A 21078-nucleotide genomic window follows, 5' to 3' on the forward strand; every position below is an offset into this window, starting at 1 on the left:
CAAGGGCACGTTTCAAAACTCCGCAAACATGTCGATAATTTCCAAGAATATGGGGAGAATATCCTGGGGATTCGTGAGACTAACTCTCTCACTTTCCCCGAAACTCTCTTACCTTCCCCGAAAGGTATTTTCTGCAAATAAAAATGCACATTCCGTTACGAACCCTGCGATTTTCTCAAACAGTCAATGTTAGAGGATCCAAAATGAACTAAATGTGGCAAAGGTAAATGTTTAAATGTGAGATGTTGGAAAAACAAATTCACAAGTAAAGAAAGTTATTAAAAAGAAGGACTGATGGAACAGAAGTCAAATTCCTTGTTTGTGAACACAGGTTTGGCTAATAAAGCTGATTCTGACTCCGAGTTAACGAAAATGATACTCAAAATGAAGCTCCAAAAATGAATCACCTTTTGTGCGAGAATGAAGATAATATCTAAGCGGCACAGAGAGACATAAGGATGTAAATATTTGTCAGACTGGAAGAAAAGTTTCTGTACACTTCGTATTTTAAAAGCTGCTACAGCACAAGTACTCAACTACAATTTCATCAGCTTCTCACGTTGTGTTGGAGGTATTTTGACCCACGCTTCTTTCCAGCGTTGTCCCCATTTATTGAGGTTTGCAGGCCCACATTTAGGTTGCCATGGCACCACCACCACCTTGTTTGCTTTCTTTTTCAGTCATACTGCTTGCCGCTGCGTTTGAAATCATTTTTCTCCCGTAGTCCTCAGCTGTCTGACATATTTAACTCTACAGCCTTTTGATACAAGGTAGAACATTTGTGCCTCAATTACTTCAAAGAGCTATTTATCATCAACTAAATTCACATTATGCCAGATCATGTGGATTCATCTGGCATAATGATAAATGTAAACATACATCTTGTAACTCAAAATGCATATTTATAAAGTAATGCTGAGCAAATAGAAAGAGGTCAGATTATCAAAACTGAACTGACCTCAGGCAAATAAAGCCTGATTATGCCCATGTGCTCTAAGCGCTGGCTGCCATCTTTTGTCTGGGCATGGAAAAGAAGAAACAAGTAAAACAAACCAATCGATCATAATCACAAGCCAAAGATGAAAAATGGTTGATTGAAAATAGATAAGAGAAGTAAATGTACATGGTTGCAAATTAAACTACTCAGTAAACATTTACTGCAAACTAGAGTGATTCATTGTGTTTGGATAACAATAAATAAAGCAGTACTCCAAATCACAAGACATAATCTAAACTTAAACTCCGAGACTAGATGATTTTATGTGCTGATTTGTAAAACCCTTAAATTGAGAGTGTAAGCTTATTTCTTTTTTTCCTCTCTCTTTCTTAAAAAAAAAACCATAACTAGATTTAATTCTAAGTTTTAATAAAAAGGGAAGAACTGTTTGATTGGTAGTAAAGTGTTTCGTTTTTGCTGGAACTGAGATCAGAAACGCTCCTGCTGATATAACCGAAACAAAAGATGACATCACTCTCTTTTCTAACGTTATGCGTTGGAAAAGACGCACGACGTTGTGTATTCCGAGGTTTGGGGGATTTACGCAAAGGCGGAAACAGTGAGTGTTAATCGCCCTAACACTACCAAAGATAATGTTGAAGCTTCGTGTCCAAACAGGACTTTGACTGCCTGGCCTCCCTTTTATTGCCTATACACATAAAATAGTCCACGCCTAGACACGGAAGAGTATATACCGGCTTTCTTGCCCTGTGCAAACAATACGTCGCACATCCGCCATATTGTAACGGGCAAGATTTCTTTAGGGACAGAAACAAGTGTGCATGGGGACGGGGTTTCCTGAGTTAACGCACTAAATTATAAATAGAGACTATTATAAGCCATTTATAGTACTTTTACTTTAGTACTTGACTTGAAATGCAGCTCTTTGGACAGAAATAAAAAAAATACCTGCTGATTAAAATATGAAGTACTAAGAGACAAACATGCTCAAAATACACTTAAACTTATATAAATTAACTTCTATATTTGCATTATGTGTTTATCTCTCTCCTTGTTTAGCTTTCTCGTTTTAATCAGAAAGCTTGCGGCAGAATTTTAGATTTCTTACTGAATTTTGTAGACTTCGTTAATAGAATGTAAGTGACTGATCAAGCAGTTTGTTTTTCAAGAGGTAACTGCTTACCTTGCCAGTAAATATGTTCTTTAGAAGTTGAGTTAGCTCCTTAATTATCAAAAATCGTGAATATTATTGATTTTTACATTTATATCTTGTACGTTTTCTTTATGTATTTGGACTTTTTACCTTGGTGCATGCTCCTACATAGCTTAACTGTTGTGACACTTGCATTTCTCCACTGTGTTACAAATGTATATTTATTGGACGATGATGATAAGCCTTATCGTTTGTAAAATATTCATTAATATAAAAACACACATCCACTTCAGAAATATTTGTGTTGAAACCACACGGCATGTTCATTTTTGCTATTTGTGTCCAGTGAGCTCCACAAATAGCACTGAAATAAACACACAATTCTCTATTTAAAAATATTTAATGGAATTAGTTCATAATAAAGTTCTGTGTTTTATTAATCAGGAGTAACAGATTCCTGTTGTAGTCCGAGAATTTGCCACTCACAAAATGGCGGAATTCGCTCACGTATCGTTTCTTTCGGCGACCAAAGCAGTCTACTGTTCTACACTTACAAATTCAAATAAAAGTTTAACCAGTTATATAACTCGTTCATTTAATATCGAATTCTAAGCATCATTTTAATTTTGAATTATAAGACTTCAAAGTTTCTACAAAATATCTGCGTTGATCGTTTTTATTTACACTCAGGCTTCACACTTGCTACCCAAAAAGGTCTTTCCCCAACATGTTGTGAAGCCAGAACTTTAAAAACACCACTCGTGTTTAAGTGCTTAAGTGTTACATTGGCGCTGGTTAATGTTATGATAGATAGTGCTTTACAACAACAAGTGACTCCGCTGAAACTGACCCTCTTTTCATTTTGGGAGCATCCTGTTTAAAACTGCGTAAAATGAGCTCTGGTAAGTGCGTTAAAAACTGATGTAATCCACATATTTAGAGCTGTCAGTTCTTAACTACATCTACAGAATGATCTGTTAACTATTTAATATAAAATTTTCGTCATCTAAAGAGACCTTGTGAGAAACGAAAAGGTCACCCCTATTTGTAACTTTGAAATAAATAAAATAGGTTAATATTATTTAAATTGTTTTTTTATTGATGTAACTTTAAATGTTGCATTAACTTGATAAAGGCGCTAAAAACTTGTCTTTCATGGCTGACTTATCTATTCATGGAAACATACACTAATACAAAGTTTGGGATAGTTGCCTATGAGCTGAAATGCATATTAAATGTATGTCATCAAAGTTGGCCATATATTCCAGTGGTAATTTGAATAATCTGAATTTATGAATTAAAACTGACATTACCAACAATAAAGCACAATAAAGAATATAAATGTTTTCCACTTTTCTTGAAGAGCTACCCTCGGGTCTCTGGGGTTCTGGAGTGCAAGGTTATAGTCCTATACACAATTGTTCTCAAAGGTTTCCATAGGATGCAGGGCTTTAGAAACTGCAGGTCACAGTATTTGATACATAAATGTTTCCTGATGATGCTGGTGCATTGTCGTCCATGAACATGAAATGTGTTACTCACTCAGAAGCACAAGTACTGATATTACTCAAGTAGTAGCGGCTTGTCACAGTGCTATTAACGAGGTACAGGCCAGTTCTGCATTGAGTAATCACATGGCTTGTTCAGCGATAGCATGGCTGATGCATAACATTTTCCTTGACACCCCCAACATTGTTAGCGTGAATCAGCGTGAAACTGCAGTGATGCCCACCGGTTTCTTATCCTGCTCACATCTTTTGTGAATTTAAATATTCATAGTTCAGTCGAAGCTCAGCTATGAAAGATGTGATTTTTCTATCACATTGTTATGCAATTTGTGATTATACCAACTATCTGGCATTGTGGGCAGGTTTACTTGCAGGTCACCTAGCATCCACACCACTCTGGGGAAGGTCTGAAGTTACACATGCATTTTAGGTGCAGTTTCTTGCCTCGTTTAGCAGTTCCTGGTGTTGAGTTGTATTCCTCATCAGGTTCTACAGGGAGCTGAACACAGTTTGGCATCTTCAGCATGGGTGTGGGCAAGGGCTTCCACTCCTGTGTGCCTTTCTTTGCCTCAATGAATGACACTCTATGACACTTTATGTCTAAGTTCTGTAGACAGTTTTCCTCCTTGGGCATCCAGTTACACCAACAAGGCTTCCAATGGCCAGGTACGGTTCATCAATTGTTGGCTGACAGCACTGAGAACTGTTTAAATACAAATAGCCATTGACCCAGAACACATGGTGGTTGATTCATTGATGAGACACAGAAAAGCATGTTATGTAATAAATGCTGAGCAATGAACAGTTGAATAGGTGCACTAAGAAAAGCTAAAATTGAGTTCACCTGCAGTGACGATAATGCATTTTAGGTGCAGTCTGAAATTTGATCAGGAAGCGGAATATCGCTCACATTTGTGAACAGTGAATATGGAAGCTTGTTTCATGAAAAGAAAGAATTTATGTCTCCTAAATATGAAGATGCATTTAATAATTTGGACTTAATTAAGGTATTTTACAAAAAAGATAGGAAAAGTAACCTTTATTCATTTTGGGCCCTCATATTAAGCTTTATGATACTGACAACTGAGAGTTCTGGCAGGACAAGGATCCCGGCCACATAGAAACTAACGTTGGATCAGACAAGTTAAGAATAACCAGGAAACCTGCCATTTCTGCTATTAAAAGGATCAAATATCCACACAAATTACACCAAATGCTCATTGATGGCTATAACTTTCAAAGGGACATTTAACCGAATGCAAGTAGTGTATTATTACAATATTTGAGCCTGTATTTCAAAGTTTGATCAGTCCAAATTAATGACATCCACACTCATGATGAGTGAATATACATGTGTTACTTTGACTCTGCACTTACCTCAAACATCTCTCACCATCATTCATTCTGCCCACAGAGGTCTGTCCATTCTGTGGAAAAACTTACAAAAGGTTGAAGAGTCACCTTCCACACTGCAAGGCGGCAGCGAGCTCTAGAGCACCTCCAACCACACAGGATGTTGCAGCCACTCAGAAACCTGCTTCCCATCCGGCTGCAGCGGTTTTCAGAACAACCTCAAAGGGAAAGAAGAGCGAGCAAATGTCCTCCGTGGCAATGTATCTACCATCAGAGAAGAGCAAAAAAGGTTCAGTGGCATCATTAAAACCAGTGCACTCAGCAACACCAGATGGCTCATCTCCATCGTCAGTTATTGCATCGAGCTCACCAACCTCAAAGAAGAAGAAGAAACAGTCCCTGGGTGATCAAATCATTACAACGGCCCCGTCTACCTCCTCACCTTCTCCACTGTCCTCTACTTTGTCCAAGCCAAAGAAGAAGAGTCTCCGTGCTTTGATAGAAGCAGCAAAATCTGAGCATATTGCGAAGGAAACTCTAACGGGAAACAGGTCAGCCTCAGAAGATTTAAGTCTGAGTAGAACCAGTGACCAAACAGAGGCCAAAGCAGTTCCAGACTCTTTTAAAGACATCAGTGTTGCTTCAGCGCTTGCAGAAACTAAAGCTAACAAAGAACCAAAGGTGAAGGATGTTCTTTTGACAACCAAGTATACCTCTGACTTCCTGGACTCTACTGTGAATAAAAATAATGTCAAGTACTCTGATTGGGGGAATGAGGGGCCTGTGGAGCCAGGAAATGATCACCAGATGAGAGTCACCCTGCAAGATGTTAAAGCCACACTAGGCAGAGCTGCCAGCCACCGGCAGTCCAGTTGGCCGAGCGTCCTGAGCCGCATCGCAGCAGCTGACAGCCTGAACAGCGAAATCAGGCTGGACACTGATCTCGGTCTGATCCCGCTTCCAGCGGAGAGCCAAAAACATGCCGTAAACTATTTGGCGACACCCACAGCTCAGTCAGATAAGCAGCTCGGCAACAGAAAACAACCGAAAGAGCTACAACTGTTTCAGAAAATCTCAACCCAACTCAACCCAACTCAACAAGATACTGATCGTCAGCTGGAGCCAGCTTCAGCATGTGCAAGAGTACAGCGTGGTACAAGTTCCTCCATCTTAAATGAGAGCCTGAAGGTGGACCCTCACAGAGGACTGCTCTCAGTCTTTGCATCCCCCCACCTGCTCTCCAGCCACAATATCCATCCTGCTGAAACACAGAGTTTGCCTGGCATGGCCGAAAATTTCCAGCTCCTCACCGGGAAGAGAAACATCGCCGAAAAGCCAACTGAAGGTCGGTGTTCCAGGAAGCAGGGCCAGGTCTCGTTATTGAGGGTCTAACATTGAACACTAGAAACATTGAAGCTGCATTTTAGATAACTCCGCGTCAGCAATTGTGCCTTCTGTTCAACTTGCGTCTGTAATTTTTGACTCCCTAAGCTGTCCCAAACCAGTGTCGAGAGGGAGATTTAGTTTTCCTCTTTTTGTGAAATGCAGGACTGCCGACACAGCTGAGTTTGGACCAGGTGAGACTGAGGGAGCTGCCTAATTGGCTGGCCAGCAGAACGCCCAGGCGGCCCAGAGATGTGGTAGAAATGGTGCAGAGAGGTCAGGGCCGTACACATCCAGTTCAGTCACGAATAAAATAATTAAGCCTGTTGCTCAAAATATTTTTTGTTTTGAAAATTTCGTGGACATAACTTTAACATCTTCTCACAGAATAGAAAAATTTTTTTTTTTTTTTTATTTTACTGCACTTTATGCAGAATCCTGTGAAACCACCTTGCCAATTAAAACAACATATTATTTGGAGCCTTTTTTTTTTGTTATTATCCAAAGTCACAACTGGCATTGGATAAGTGTCTGTATTTGTACAGACACTTGGATAAGTGTCTGTATTTGTAGGTCAACTCTTACTAACTTTGGCTAAAAATTATAAAATGATGGTTATAAATATAATAGCAAATGCATTATATTCAGTTTGTTCATGGGATAATTGCATTTAATTTCCACAACAGAATGACATTAGAAGTGTCTGTATTTGTATATACTTTTTTAAAATCTGTTTTTCTTGCTATTAAGTTGGAAACAATGTGCTTTTTGTTTCCAACAAATTTCAGCATCCTATAGAGGAAAATGTGTCCATCAGCTTTTTGCACGTTGTTCCTTTCAGGCTGGCTGTGGTATTACAGACGGTACATTGATGTAAAGAAAGGCGGAGTCGGCGGACTCGGCATGCTGCTGGCAGGATACTGTGTGCTCAGCTACATCTGGAGTTACCCCCATATAAGTGAGTGTGATCATTAGTGTCAGTGTCGGTGCCTTCTTATAAAATGTGGATGTGCTAATTCGTCCATATTCTTGTCTCCTCAGAGTTAAGTCGTTGGAGGAAGTATCACTAACGCAAAACGAAGGATTTAAGACAATCGTGACTGTTGGGAATAGCAGGAAGTGTTCATTTGAGTCTCTGCAACTGTGAATTTGACTGGATTTATATTTAACTTGTGACTGATGTAAGAAGAGATTTTTTATTTCAACTTGTAGTTGAACAGACTCCTATTGATCAGACAGCATAAGGCAGCTGCTTGTGAATGTAGCTTAAATGAAATGTGGAGGAAAGCAAATACATTTGCCATCTATACTTTCTGGCTGAAGGCAATGAAGTTTGTTTTTGCATTTTTTAAATATGTTTTTATTAATACTTTATTTAACTGAGTAAGTTTGTTGAGAACCGCTGTAAAATGATGAGCTGCCCAGCCTGGCCTAGAGTCAACACCAAAGGGAATCTGTACAAAAACTCATTAAACAGTCTTACAATATTTTTCAAACACAGTATATGTAACAAATCCAAGGAAACTTCCTAAAGCAATTTAAATTTCTAAAAGTAATTTTCTTAAAGTCATTTTAATGTGATTTGAGAAAGACAGTTCACTTTTTGAGATAACAGGGTGAATTAGTTCGAGTTTCATCCAACCATTTTAAAGACACTGAAGCATTTGAAGCATTGTGTTGTATTTGAAATAAATATATTAATAACTTATCTAAATTGTTTAAACTTTACCTTGTGAAATAATTATGTAATTTTACAGTTTTGGGAAAAACACAAGAATGATGTATCAGTTTTTTAAGATAATTGTAAACCAAGAAAATAATTTTGAAATCTTTATTTCCAAAATACTTCCTTGTGTTATTAAGAAATCTCGTTGTCTTTATGCTAAAATAAGAAAAATATAAGCATAACCTGAAGGCTATCAAAGCAACCTGTGTTCCCATTACATTTCAGCAAACGGGAGAACAAATCAAGGACTATGCACACTTTCCAGTAGGCCAGCAGGACAAAGCTAAGATTTCTGTAATTCCTTTAAAAGTTTTTAAATATATTACATTTTAAGTACAATATTAGCATGTGACAAAACTAGCTAGTTTTGTCACGGTTTAGTGCTTGAAATTTTCCGGGACTTTTTATGCTCACAGTCCACTAATGTTAACTGCTGCGTTATGGTACTTTGATAGAAATGGCTTCAAAATCGCAAGATATTTTAAGTGTGAAAGTTTTAAGCAGGAATTATTTAGGAAACCTGAACTGTGAATTTATTTCGTTTTTTTGTTTTGTTTGTTTTTTTAAATCTAAGTATGACTGTTGTAAATATTATCCTGCCTCATGTCAATAAGAAAAGCGTCCAGAACTTATTTATTTTTGCCAATTGTGCCTGTGGAACATCCTGCTCTCCACCAGATGTCACTGTTGAGTCGTTGCTAAAACCAAAGAGCTTCAGTGTCATGAAGCAGGGTTTTTCCTCACTCGTTTGTGCAAATGCATGATCAGATTAAATGCAACCAACAGATTTTGACTCAATAAAGACTAACATATACCCTAAACATGCTGACCTAGTGGTACACAAACAGATTCAATTTAAATGTCAAATACATTTTTTTGCTTGCAACGCTTCCCTTGTCACTTGGTGTGATTATGCATGCTCAGTCCATCAGTACCAGCCTGCAAACTCTCACAGAATAGCAATGGTGGGGGGAAACAGAGGAGGCTTCTAAGTCAGACTGGATCTGCTTTTGTTGTGTTCAAAATGAATTTATTGTTGAGTCTCCTCACTGCTGTAGTGAACACACGTTAGCTACAAATGAGGAAATGACAGCCATTTGTTATAACTACGTTTCCTGACATCTGGCCTCTCAGCCAACACAATAAAAAAAATAATTTTCAGTCTTGTGTTTTCTTGTTTTCATGAAACAATATTTGTTTTTTTTTATCCATACAAAATTATAAATATTTTATGTTTAACTTTTTCTTTTCTTCGTACAAAAGCAAACAGTACAAATCAAGTGAGATAAACCAACAGCAAGAAATGGATGAAAAAACAAGAAACTGCAGTAAAGAAGTGAAGGGGGAGAGAGAGAGAGAGAGAGAGAGAGCACAGTATGTTCCCACCAGAGCCCGTGACATGCATCCAGATATTGATGTTTCTCCAGCGTACGCTGCTCTGTCAAAGCACAACGTTACTATGGACGTATGTGATGTAGAGGCACAAAATCTCTCCTTCTCTCAAATAGAAAGTTTTCTCCGTGCGGTCGCTGCTAGAAGATGTCCGCAAGGGTTCAGGCAGATACGAGCAGGCTGCGATGGTCACTGGCACTCAAAAGGAGAGAAAAAATAAAATAATCCCCATCAACCCTGCTGAAAAGGCCTTTTAAGTCTGCTCCAGGAGGACAGCAAGCGTTATTTGTAAAACCAGGGGGATCAAAAGCAGTGCTGTCCAGAATCATTAACCTTTGGTCGTGAAAGCAGTCTCGGTACAGGTTTGTTTTTAAAAAGGTCATTTCAAAACAAAAGTAAAGATTAATCATCAACTAAACATGAGTTTTAGATTTGAAATGATATAAGAACAACTTAAAATCAGGACATATAGCTTTAAAGAAAATTGTGGTTTGTTTTTATTTGTCCAGAATTGAATAGATCTCAGTGGGGTATTGTGGAGAAGACCACTCAGATTCTGGTCATTTTTAACCTTTGCCATTTGTTTCGGGTACAGAATAAAGCAGGAAACTTCTACTCTGGGTTTTTAAGTGATTTTAAGCTGCTGGGAATATGGTAATGCAGCTCTAATAAAGAATATACCATCAGGAAGTTGGTTTAAGAGATTTTGATTGGATCAGGAGTCATAATCTTTCATGTTTTATAAAAGCCGACTGGAATCGATAGAAAAACTGCAATAAAACATGACTATAGACATGACTATAGACAATTTGTGTCTGTGACCTGGCAAAGGGGCAAACTGACCAGAGCTGACTATTCTGCTTCCAACTTTATTTTTGGTTGTATTGCTGAGAGGGAAAGTAGAGGAAACCGGAGAACTGCTAGTGAGCGAGTGAAACATGGAAACATGAAGCAAATAGCGAGGCGAGCTACCTGAAAACAGTCATAACCACAGTGTGGAAACACAGATAAAACACACACAAATATCCTGGTAGACAGCATGAAAAAAAAATAAAAATCAGGCAGATATGATCAATGTACAACTGCATCCAGAAGGCAGACTTTTAAACTGGCGAACACATAAACAACTCATAAAAGAACCAACAACAGAACAGAAAATATATATATATATATATGTATATATATATATCAACACATCTTCCTCAATCTGAGGATGTATCTTCACTTGTTTTGAAATGCTAACAAAAAGTGAGTGGAAGGTTTGAACTGTGTTTGAGTCCGGATTTGAAAACCATTAAGGTACAGAAGAGGCTTGATAGAAAGATACTTAAAACTAAAGAACACAGCTGAGTACAGCAACACCAGTTGACAAGTTTGATTGATTTCTTTTAGTGTGATTTAGAGGTTCTTCTCAGAGGCAGCTGAAGGCAGGGGGAACAAAAGGGAATTTGGTTCTGCTCCTAGAGTTCACATACAAGTACATCTCAATAAGTCAGAATACCACTGAAAAGTGGGTGTATTTCAGTCATTCAGTTCAAAAACTGACACATATCCATTGCACACAAAGTGATATATTTCAAGTGTTTATTTCAGATAATTTTGATGATTTTGACATACAGCTAATGGAAACCCTTTCTTAGAATGTGTGAATATTAGATGAGACCAATAAAAACCCAGCCATGGGGAAGACTGCTGACCTCAGGATGGCATGTCACAAAAAAAAAACCCAACTCATTTCTAAAGAAGCTGGCTGTCAAGAGTTCTGAATACATGCATATTAATGGAAAGTTTAGTGGAAGGAAAAAGTACAGGAATCACAGCAACTTTGAGAAGACAATGGACAGTGGCTGCAGTCGCTGCTTCAAGAACCACCAGAGAAACTGACATCTGAGTTTTTATTTGATGTAAACCGTAATCATCAAAATAACATAAATACTTAAAATATATCACTTTAAGTGCAATGAATGTGTATGTATTTCACTTTTTGAGTTTAACTGCTAAATTAAATTAACAGACGCACATTAGTGCTGGTTAATAATGTGGGTCTAACGTTGATGTAAAAACCCTGAAAATATGGTGTGTTCAGTGCAAATTTCTACATGAATCTGTCTCTATACTGAGGTTATCTCAAAGGGAAACTTAACACAGAAACACTCTGCTCAAGCTTTTAAGGAATTATGAACACGGGAAGGGAGTAATTATTTCTGAATAGAACTTCTTTGTGTAAACACTTTTCACATAAAAACCTAGAGTCAGGCACAGAGCCGCCACCTCCTCGTCATCCGCCCATGTGTTTGGGGGAAAATTAAATGGCACAAGCTGTTAAATGTGTGAAGATAGGAACGCTCCTGCATTCAAAAGTTTCAAATAAAGATTTTTAAATCAACACACAATTTTTTTTCTTCTGCTTCTTTTTTTTTTTTTTTTGCATCTGTTATTCTGCTTCATTGCACACATTCCCGGATCTTTTTAAGTGCCCGACTACACCTTTGATGCTTCGCAGACGTAATGCCTCTAAAACCTTCCGACGCAAACTACACAAATGCTACATGGCTGCGTGTCGCTAGAGTAAACCTTTCTCCACACTGGAGTTTGACAAAAAAAAAATAAAAATAAAATAAAATAGAATAAAATACACATGTACCTACAAACAAAACAAAAATCATACATATTAGGGATGATATGGAGAATCCGTCTTAACATTCGAGGATGCTGTTGACTGCCGCCTCTAACGCAGAGTCTGTGTCCGGGTGAGGGGGTGAGGCGAGCTGGGGCGAGTACTGAGGTTGGGACGAGAGGTGGGCCGACACCTGGGAGTGAGTCTGTCCTCCTGCAGCTGCTGCAAAAGGCGAGCGTTTACCTTGCGCGTAACTGTTGGCAGCGTCAGGGCTGTTGCCGGCGCTGCCCGACCCGAAGCTCTGCTGCGGTCTCTTCAGTTCCAAAACCTTCTGGTTATCTAGGTGTGGCGGGTGGAGTCTGTCTGAGGGAAGTGCTCCTGCAACCCCGCCCCCTCCCGGGTCTCCAAACCCGGGCTGGAAGTCTGTTCTGTGCTCTGGCTCCGCAGAGCCTTGTTCTGACTGGTCGCAAGTGTTCTCCGACGGAGAGGGAAGGGGATCTTGGAAAACTTTGGATTTCGCTCCACAGCAGAATTCCTCAAGGAAGCCATCTTGGAACAAAACAGAGGAAAGTGGGGGTTACATACAATCATTTTGTTGAAAAGTAAAAGGGGTAATTCAGATTTTTTTTTTCCAAGTGTGGTTCTGCTAAAAAGTAAGCAGTTAGTATCCCACCTGCAATATTGCCACCTTCCTAAGTCATTTGTTTTGGTCTAAAAGATCTTTGAAAAAAAAATCTTGTTTGGCGAAAAACAATCATCATTTTAGGAAGGCGATGTTATAAAACTCTTGGCAGCTTCATTTAACTGGTTGTTGCTGGAGGCTGAAACTAACGACTAGTCTGATGGGAAACGAGACAAAAGCGGTCTTGTTCCACCATAAAAACAACTTCAACCTCAAAAATCTCACATCTGTTTATGTTGAAACTTCAATGCATTTCCTCGACAACTGAAGAATTACAATACAAAATAGCAACATGAATGCAATTATTTTTAATGCGTTCTCTCACAATCTAAAAGTTTTAAAATGGGAATTAATGGAAATCAGGGAGTTTCGAGGTGACTGCTTGGTTCTAATAAACAACTTTGCAGAGACAATGACCAAATTTGGTGTGGAGTCAGATGCATTTTCACCCAACCTGACCGAACATTTCCCCGAGGAATAAAACTTGAACAAAGGGAGATAAAAAGTCGTCTGTCTGATCCTCATAACCCTTTACGCCATCTGAGCTTTAATCCTTAAGGGAAAAGTTCATCTCATCTACATGGAAATGCTTCAGAATCCATGAAGGAATCTGTCCAAGGTTACTTGCTCAGAATAAGGTTCACTAAAGCGTACCTTAGAACTTGCTTCTTGTGTTGATCCAAGTTGTTTGCTACTGTTTTCACCTTCTAGCCTCAATCCTTACTGACCCCAAGTGATCTGGATGTTCACTAACCAGGAAATAATAGCCTACCTTTTGTAATCCTGTAATTTTTTAATAGACTAGTATAGTTATTAAAAAAAAAAAAAGAAATGCACTTCTTGGTATGTATTGTAAACAGCGTTTACATATGACATTATGACTTTTTTCAGACTGGAAGTACTTAGGAATACTTTTTGTCTCAGTTGTCAGCTTCAGCTTCCCAGCACAATTTATCTGGATTTACACAAAATGAAGACCCAAAGAGATTTATCTGCCGTAGGTAACATATTAACTGCTTAACCCTCAACTCAGCCTGATTTCAAAATTACAAACATGTCCATTTAATCTTAAAATGGCCATTTTGCATTTTCTGGTTTTTAAGTGTCTACCTGGATCCACTAGCACCATGCGTTTGTCCTGTGTCAGGTTGCTGCGCTCCTCTTGGTTGAAGGTCCTGTCGATCATCACCATTTCTGATGAAGGGCTGGAACGCTGCAAACAAAAGAGGCCAAATGACTTTTAAAAACTGAATTTGATCTGGAAGAAATCCAAAATTAAGCTAAAGCACCCCAATTATCCTCTAAATTCATCAATTCTGTAAAATGTCCAAGGAAGCACAATGATAAGGTGTGCAGAAAAGTTAGAGGGCCACAAAATCCCCCCAAAATCTTTGATACTTCACAAACAACAATATTCTATTCTATTGTATAATTTAAAGTTCAATAAAAACTAAATTAAATAATGCCTGTGATCAGCTTTTATTTGTCTTAAATCCAGCTCAACAGCAAATTTGCGCATGTACTTACCTCAGCCTCCACCATCAGCAGTCGTCTGTATTTATTGACCATCGTCTGGGTCTTTGTCACCACCTGAGTCGCAACGTCCTCGAATTCGTCATCCACTGGGAATTTTCAAGCACATAGCACGTAGCTAATCTCAGTTTTCCTTGCCGACATGAAGTGAAGTCTGTTTTTTTTTTTTTTTTGTTGTTTTTTTCACAACTTTACCTTGCGAGAACTCGTCCTGACATGGCGGAGCGCCCTGGAACACGTGGTAAGGGAGTAGTCTTTGCAACGCGTCTTCAACTGATGTGAACTTTCGTCGATTTGGGTTCTGAACTCCGGCGTGATCCCTCCTCAGCTGATGAAGAACCCTTTTGAATTTGGGAAAAAAAAATGCAAACTTCAGACACCAACTAACCACTAAACTCTTAACAAAACCTGCATATCACAGCGTGTGAAAACTCACTGTTCTGTCCTCGTTAGCCTTTTCTATGAAGACAAAAAAAAAAAATAGAAAAAGAAAAATCATGCATGTGCTGTTAGATCATCTCAACATTAAGATTAAAGACATTTATATAAAATCACTATTGAACATACCTCAGAGTTTAGCGTTAAATCTTGCGTTATGGTTTTCAGGGCTAAGGTAGACAAATAAAAAAATGAGTTTGAATTTTAACAGAAATGACTTCAAAATGCATTTAAAAAAATAGCGCCATAAGGCAGATAGTGTTAATTACCATGGATGTTGCTGGCCTGCGCCTGTTTGAATGCAGGTGATAAGGAATTCTGCAGAGAAAAGTCAGGTTCATCAAATAAGAGTTAAAAACAAAGAGAAATTAATTGATATTTGACAACTATACCTGTCTAAAATCTTTTTGTTCCTGTGTCACATTGCTGGGTAAAGGAGACAGAGAAGTGCAGTTCTGGGTTTGAGTCACTAGAAGGCGCTGCACTGGGCAAGAGGAAGCCTGGCCTTGACCCCCGATCGACCCGACCAGAGTCAGACGCCCAGGAGCGCAGGACGTTTGTACGGGTGTGGAGCTCGCACAGGAAACTCCCGTCCACGTCTGAGTCACGGTCCCTACAACCTGAGTCCCACTTACTACTCCATGGTTTAGGATTAGCTGACTTCCTGGTGCAGAGAAGTTCTGCCCTGGTGCAATCTGCACTGTGGGTTGGTTGGCAATTAGGGTGCTTGAGCTGGGATTGGCAGAGCCATTGTGGATGGCGTTGGACGGAGTAAGTGTCAAAGAGTTGGGTAGTAAGAATTGTCCTTGTGATATATTTGTCTGGGCCTGCATTTGTTGCTGGTCCATTGGTGGTTGCACAACTATTGAACCATTAGCTGTATACTGTCCTCCAGGAGTAACAGTGTTAGCGTTCACAACACTACTCAGGGTAGAGGGAGTGGGTTGAAGACCCAGGCTGAAGACAGTCTGAGATGCAGCTTGAGAGGGTTTAGGCTGGATTGGTCTAACGATAGCCTGGGTCCCTCCAGGTCCTCGCTGAATTATGATGTTTTGAAGGGGGATGTTTTTGAAAGGTAAGCCCACCTGCCCTTGGGTTGGGGCAAAGACCTGCCCCCCTGCTGCAGTCACCGCTGGAGCAACAGGCACTCCTGGCCTTAGAACAATCTGAGGAGTTCTTTCCAAGCTGCTCAGAGTCATTACACCTCCACTTGCCCCAAACGAGCCCAAGACCTGGATATGCTGGGTAGAGCCATTAGCCAGTGGAGGTACTCCTTGCAGTACCTGGCCTGCTGGGAATGCAGCTGTCCCAGTGGTTACCACACCCACTCCTCCTCCATAACCCCCAGAGACCAGCTGGGAGGAGAAGGGAACTGGAGCTTGCACCAGATTTGGAGCTGGCTGGCAGTCCAACATGGCCTCCTGGGCCAAAGTCTGCTCCGTAATGTCAGCTTCCAATAGAGACTTCTGGAGAATGTCAAACGGCTGATCCTCTGCACCAAGGTCCACCCCTTCAGGGGAGCTCCCAGTCCCCAGCTCATCCTCGATAAAAGAGAGGCTACTAGAGAGGTGGAGGCCTCCTCCAGCTGGATCCTCCACAAATTCACCCATCGAAGAAGAGCCATCCTTGAGGCCAGTGTTGCAGCCAGTCTGAAGGAAACATTAAAAGTGTTGGTATTATTGTATATTTAATTTTAAATACCTGTTATTTATTTGTGAAAAAATTTGTTTTTCATACAACTGTCAAAATAATTTCTTCTTGTACAAGACAATCCTGAACTAGAAAGAAAATTGCTATTTGAAGATTTGTCATTAATAATGGTGCAATAAAGTTAAATCATGGCTTGTATGTATGGTGCAACAGAATTTTCAAGCATATAGTAAAAACCTGATAATTAATTGTGATGTAAGGCCACAAAATTCATTCTTTCAACTGCAACCACTTTTATAATTCTTGTTTGAATCATGATTGTATTTAACTTTGGTGGAAGTATACATATATACTCACTGTCTCGTTAGTGAAAAAAGATCCATCTGACCCATAAGCTGCATTTGCCACGTCATCTTCTCCAATCTATTGAAAAAAAGAAAAACACTTAAATTACCAGTCTGCTGATTTTTTATAAAATATGTAAATGGTTGAAAATGTTCAGCAAAATGCCACTTACAGACTTGCTATTACTGCCGTGCAGATAATCATTCAACGCTTCCACATCTCTGAAAATGGTGAAGGGAGAATTAAATAAACAGGCAAAATTAAATTAAATAAACAGGCAAAATTAAATTGTTTACATTTGTGAATCACATAATAATTGGTGAAAACTTTTTTTTTTCTTTTCCCAAAAATCTTGTTAGGGCTTTAGGTTAACTACATTAATTTAAGAGAAGAGATCAGTATAAACTTTATAAACTTTAGTGTAAGCATTTTGTGCATTGATTTTGTATCACTTTAGGAAGGAAAAACAGGTGTTTCTTTTACCCTAAAATATCCAGAAGACGGCGATCGTCTTCATCATCCATGACACCTGAAATGGTATTAAGTAAAAACGTGAGGACTTTTTTTATGCCGGTATGTGTATACTGGAAGACATACTACCATATACTAGTCACTTCTCATTCCTCTGTGATTAGCTTAATCACAGAGGTGATTAGCATAAGCTAATCACAGAGTTGAATGACATGATCATTTGTGGTTTTTGACTTTTTATGTAGACCATTCATTTTTCAAGGTGGAATGATTACACAATTAACAACTGCAATGACATATGAGCCAAAATTACATGCATCATCTTGAATTAATAATGGATTTTCTTCAGTTCGCACAGTATATAAATTATGCAAACAGGCATAGATGTACACACAATCTCAATATTATTTGTTTAAATGTTCCTTAGCAAGTTGCACCTCCAACACATGCATCTATAAAATAAAAAAGCGTGTTTGAATTATGGTTGTATTTCACTTAGGTAAAAAGAAATGTTCTTCCAGACATGACATTAAACCACTCTTCTTGGCAGAATTGACAGAGTTCATTTAAATTGGTTGGTAGAGATGAGAATTATGAACATTTTAAATTTCAATGTTGCAATTAATCTCCATTATTCAACTTTACTGTCACAGTTCTTCAAGTCCAGATATTGTGTAGAGGAAGTGAAACACTGCAATTAGGAACTTTACACATTTAAGGTGTCATAGCAGAGCACTTGAAAAGTGATGTACTATCAAACATTGTACTTTGACAGCCTTTTGTGGCTGCAATATTGCACATAAAATTTGCATTGGCTTGACAATTGTAATTTAGTACATTGCTACAATCTTTTGCTATGACTGATGGAAGTTTTGGTAGAGACTGATAGCTTATTGATAGCCTCAAATATCCCTTTGTAAATAAGATTTGATGTGTTTAGCATTTTAGTCCTGATGAAAGAAAACTGTATAAAGGTTTGAACTACCTAAATGTTAATTTTAGAGGACACTGAAGAACTATGGAGCTATGTCCATCAGCTTTGAGTAAAGCACCAGTACCAAAACACCAACAGCATGGCATTACCACAACAGAAAGACTCATCTTGACTTGATCAAACATCTTGTCCCATCATTGCATTCACATAAGTTATTATTTATATTGTCTGACAATATAACTTCTCTCCAGAAAACTGTTTGAACCGATAGTTATAAAATCTGCATTTTTTTTTTTTTAAGAAAAACTACAAATTTTCTTAAAAAGCATGAAGATTTTCTGAATGCATATAAATCTACTGCTCTCTTTTCTGGGTCGTCACTGAGCTTCTTGAACCTTATCATTGAATTAACCCCTTAACTGTCACAATGACACTGGTGTCCTCCTATTGACTTGTGTTTTGAGAGTGGCAGTTATGGGGTTTTTAACATTGGTCAATCTAATGGGTGCCGTACTGAGGCTTTGCCACATTAAAATGCATTCTAGAACCATTATGACCACTCTAAAAAGTTTCAGGCTAAATAATGTATGTACATATTGCTGTATGTATCATTTTGACTCAGTTTGGACAAGTAATAACTTGTTTTCATAGCAGCCATTTGTTGTAGGAACATTCCAACATGAAAGAATGGTCACAATAAACCTTTAAAAGCCCAGAGTAAATATAACAATCATGCTGATGTTGGCATTCGGTACAGTGTGATGATGATAGTAGGGGCATGTAACTCACAAGATGTCCACCAGGAAGCATGGATTCAGTCATGTAACAGCCTTATTCGCTTGTAACAGGCTGGGCTGCAGTGTGAAAAACTGTTTTTAGTACATTTACAAGGTTGTTGGCCAGGGTTATTGCAAATAGTGAGTATGGCAACCTGTAACACACATTTAGAGGGTGAAATAAGGCAGTGGAAGGGGACATTTGTTATTCAGTACACAAGTGAAGAACAGGAAGGCTTTCACCACTCCTACAAATGCTTTTGACACACAGACTCTCTCCCATTACTCTTCTCTGCTGCCCTTCACTGATTATAAATTGTGCTTTGCAGTGTAAAAACTTACATTCAGGTGCAAATGCTGACTTAATATACACATTATATAGGGATTTGTATTTCAATATCCAGCTGAATGGCTTTATGTATCAGCCAGAATTGGTGTGCTGTAATATTTGGAGTATTTGAATAATTCTATGGAAGAACTCTGTAAAAGAGTGTCAGGAAAGCAAACCCCCTGAAGCACTGTGGAAAAAGCAGCGAAAGACTTTATTCTGATCAGTTATTGTAAGAGTTTGCTGATTGTGTGGGCATGTGTGGAAGCAACTGCAGCACTACAAAATGGCTGTACCACACCATGGGGCTGTCTTTGTAGCCGCACCACGCTCAGCCACCATCTTTGATTCTGGGTGAACAAAGACCGAGTGGGAAACTGTACCAAAAACTAAGAATTGTTTGCTAAATTATGAGTGAATACAAGGGAAAAAAAACACGCCAAAGTTAAGCTTTTACCCCTCTAGACAACTTCGACTATTTTGTTGCTAAAAGGCGACGATTATAGCATTGAAACGGAAAACAAACACTTAAAGGGCTATACATTAGATATTATTAATTTACTAGATTTAAATATGGGAAGCTAGTGAGAAAAAACGGTAATATTTTTTACTTAAGAAAGCCAATTATTAGGTTAACAGCTGTCTCTGCTCTTATGTTTAACCAAAATTAAGCTAGTGTCATAAAAACAAGATGAGGTTGAAAGTCCGTTTCCAGTTAAAAACAATTGTTACCACCCTGAACTAAATCTTTTTGATTCAGGTGTTGAACGGGTTTTGAAATGAAACGTTAACAAATATGAGCATTCATTCCTATGCGGGGTTTTTAACGTTTTGTTGTAGTCTAGTGCGGATATTTCCGAAAATCCGTCCTAGCATGTAGGTAACACCGCAGAAAAAAACTGCTTTGAGTCCGAGCTTCTTTGGTTGTCGTTTAAACGCTGGTGTTTTTAAATAAAGCGGTTGCTGAGAAGTTGAGTTTGTAGGTTTAAATCCCCCCACAAAATAAACCGAATCTAGAAAAAGATAATCGCATTGAAGCAGGACAAAACGCCCGTTCGTCTCTGACGCATTTTCTTTCCCTGCTCCGAGAGGGGGAAGCCTTCATTTGCCCTCGATGCTTGGCTCACCCGCCAGCACGGGAAAAAACACAACACCGTCACTTTTGTGCCGAGCGGAGAGGTTTCTTTTCGGGCGTTAGAACAGGTTTCACCCCCGGTTGGGTCGCTCTTCAGTCTCGGACGCCGCATTTTCAGCTTCAACCCTCGGCCTGTTCTTGCCGTCAGGTTAGCTAGCCGCAATGTCGTCGACGCCTGTTTTGAAACCGTCAGCTGGAATTCGCTGGAAAGGCTAAAGGACTAAACCGCGTTGAGCCATAAATATTTATCCCGATTAGCATAACATAAAGACGACTGAAAAGAGGCAAACCCTTTACTCCTGTCTCACTCCTCTTGAAACCCAATATCTCCATTTGGCAACTTTTAATTTGCTCCCCCCTCCTTCTCCTCCTCCTCCTTCTTCTCCCTCTCCCACTCATATATTTTTCTCACTGTCCCTGTTCTGTCTCGGATAGATTTTTCTCTCCGCTCAAACTCTCTTCCCTCCCTGAAGGAAGGGAGGAAGGAGCCTGTGTGTGTTTTTTCCTTGAAATTTTTATCACAAAATTATAATACACTCAAAGGGGAACTCACCGTCATGAAAAAGCAGTGTCTTGTCAACGGGGTTTCCTCGCCATCACCGCACGGGTCGCTGGGGTAATGCATACAGCGAAATCAGCGGAGCTCAACGACACCAAACGACCCCACATATTTCTACGGGAAATATACAAACACTG

At 39.1% G+C, this 21078-nt stretch overlaps 2 protein-coding genes across 4 annotated transcripts; one reads left to right on the forward strand and one right to left on the reverse strand.

Moving 5' to 3' along the window:
* Positions 1 to 2827: 2827 nt before the first annotated feature.
* Positions 2828 to 9242, forward strand: LOC106928954 (uncharacterized). Its single transcript, XM_015005571.2, has 5 exons — positions 2828 to 3013; positions 5034 to 6317; positions 6521 to 6631; positions 7197 to 7313; positions 7397 to 9242. Exons 1-5 carry the CDS (start codon positions 3004 to 3006, stop codon positions 7423 to 7425), a joined length of 1551 nt encoding a protein of 516 aa, XP_014861057.2. The 5' UTR covers positions 2828 to 3003; the 3' UTR covers positions 7426 to 9242.
* Positions 9243 to 11881: 2639 nt separating this feature from the next.
* Positions 11882 to 21078, reverse strand: bicral (BICRA like chromatin remodeling complex associated protein). 3 transcript variants are annotated; one of them, XM_015005563.2, is made up of 13 exons: positions 20936 to 21078; positions 18933 to 18997; positions 17222 to 17267; positions 16911 to 16959; positions 16751 to 16816; positions 15136 to 16392; positions 15013 to 15061; positions 14873 to 14913; positions 14742 to 14764; positions 14501 to 14646; positions 14300 to 14394; positions 13883 to 13985; positions 11882 to 12639 (listed from the first exon to the last, which is right to left on the reverse strand). In XM_015005563.2, exons 3-13 carry the CDS (start codon positions 17260 to 17262, stop codon positions 12170 to 12172), a joined length of 2340 nt encoding a protein of 779 aa, XP_014861049.2. In that variant the 5' UTR covers positions 17263 to 17267; positions 18933 to 18997; positions 20936 to 21078; the 3' UTR covers positions 11882 to 12169. The 3 variants fall into 3 exon arrangements, with proteins under 3 accessions (XP_014861049.2, XP_014861050.2, XP_087872518.1); XM_015005564.2 differs by having other exon boundaries at positions 18933 to 19074; XM_088016392.1 differs by lacking the exons at positions 18933 to 18997; positions 20936 to 21078 and having other exon boundaries at positions 17222 to 18912.

Source organism: Poecilia mexicana, unplaced genomic scaffold (assembly GCF_051168715.1).
Source record: "Poecilia mexicana isolate PSO_F unplaced genomic scaffold, ASM5116871v1 scaffold_19, whole genome shotgun sequence".
Taxonomy (NCBI): Eukaryota; Metazoa; Chordata; class Actinopteri; order Cyprinodontiformes; family Poeciliidae; genus Poecilia; species Poecilia mexicana.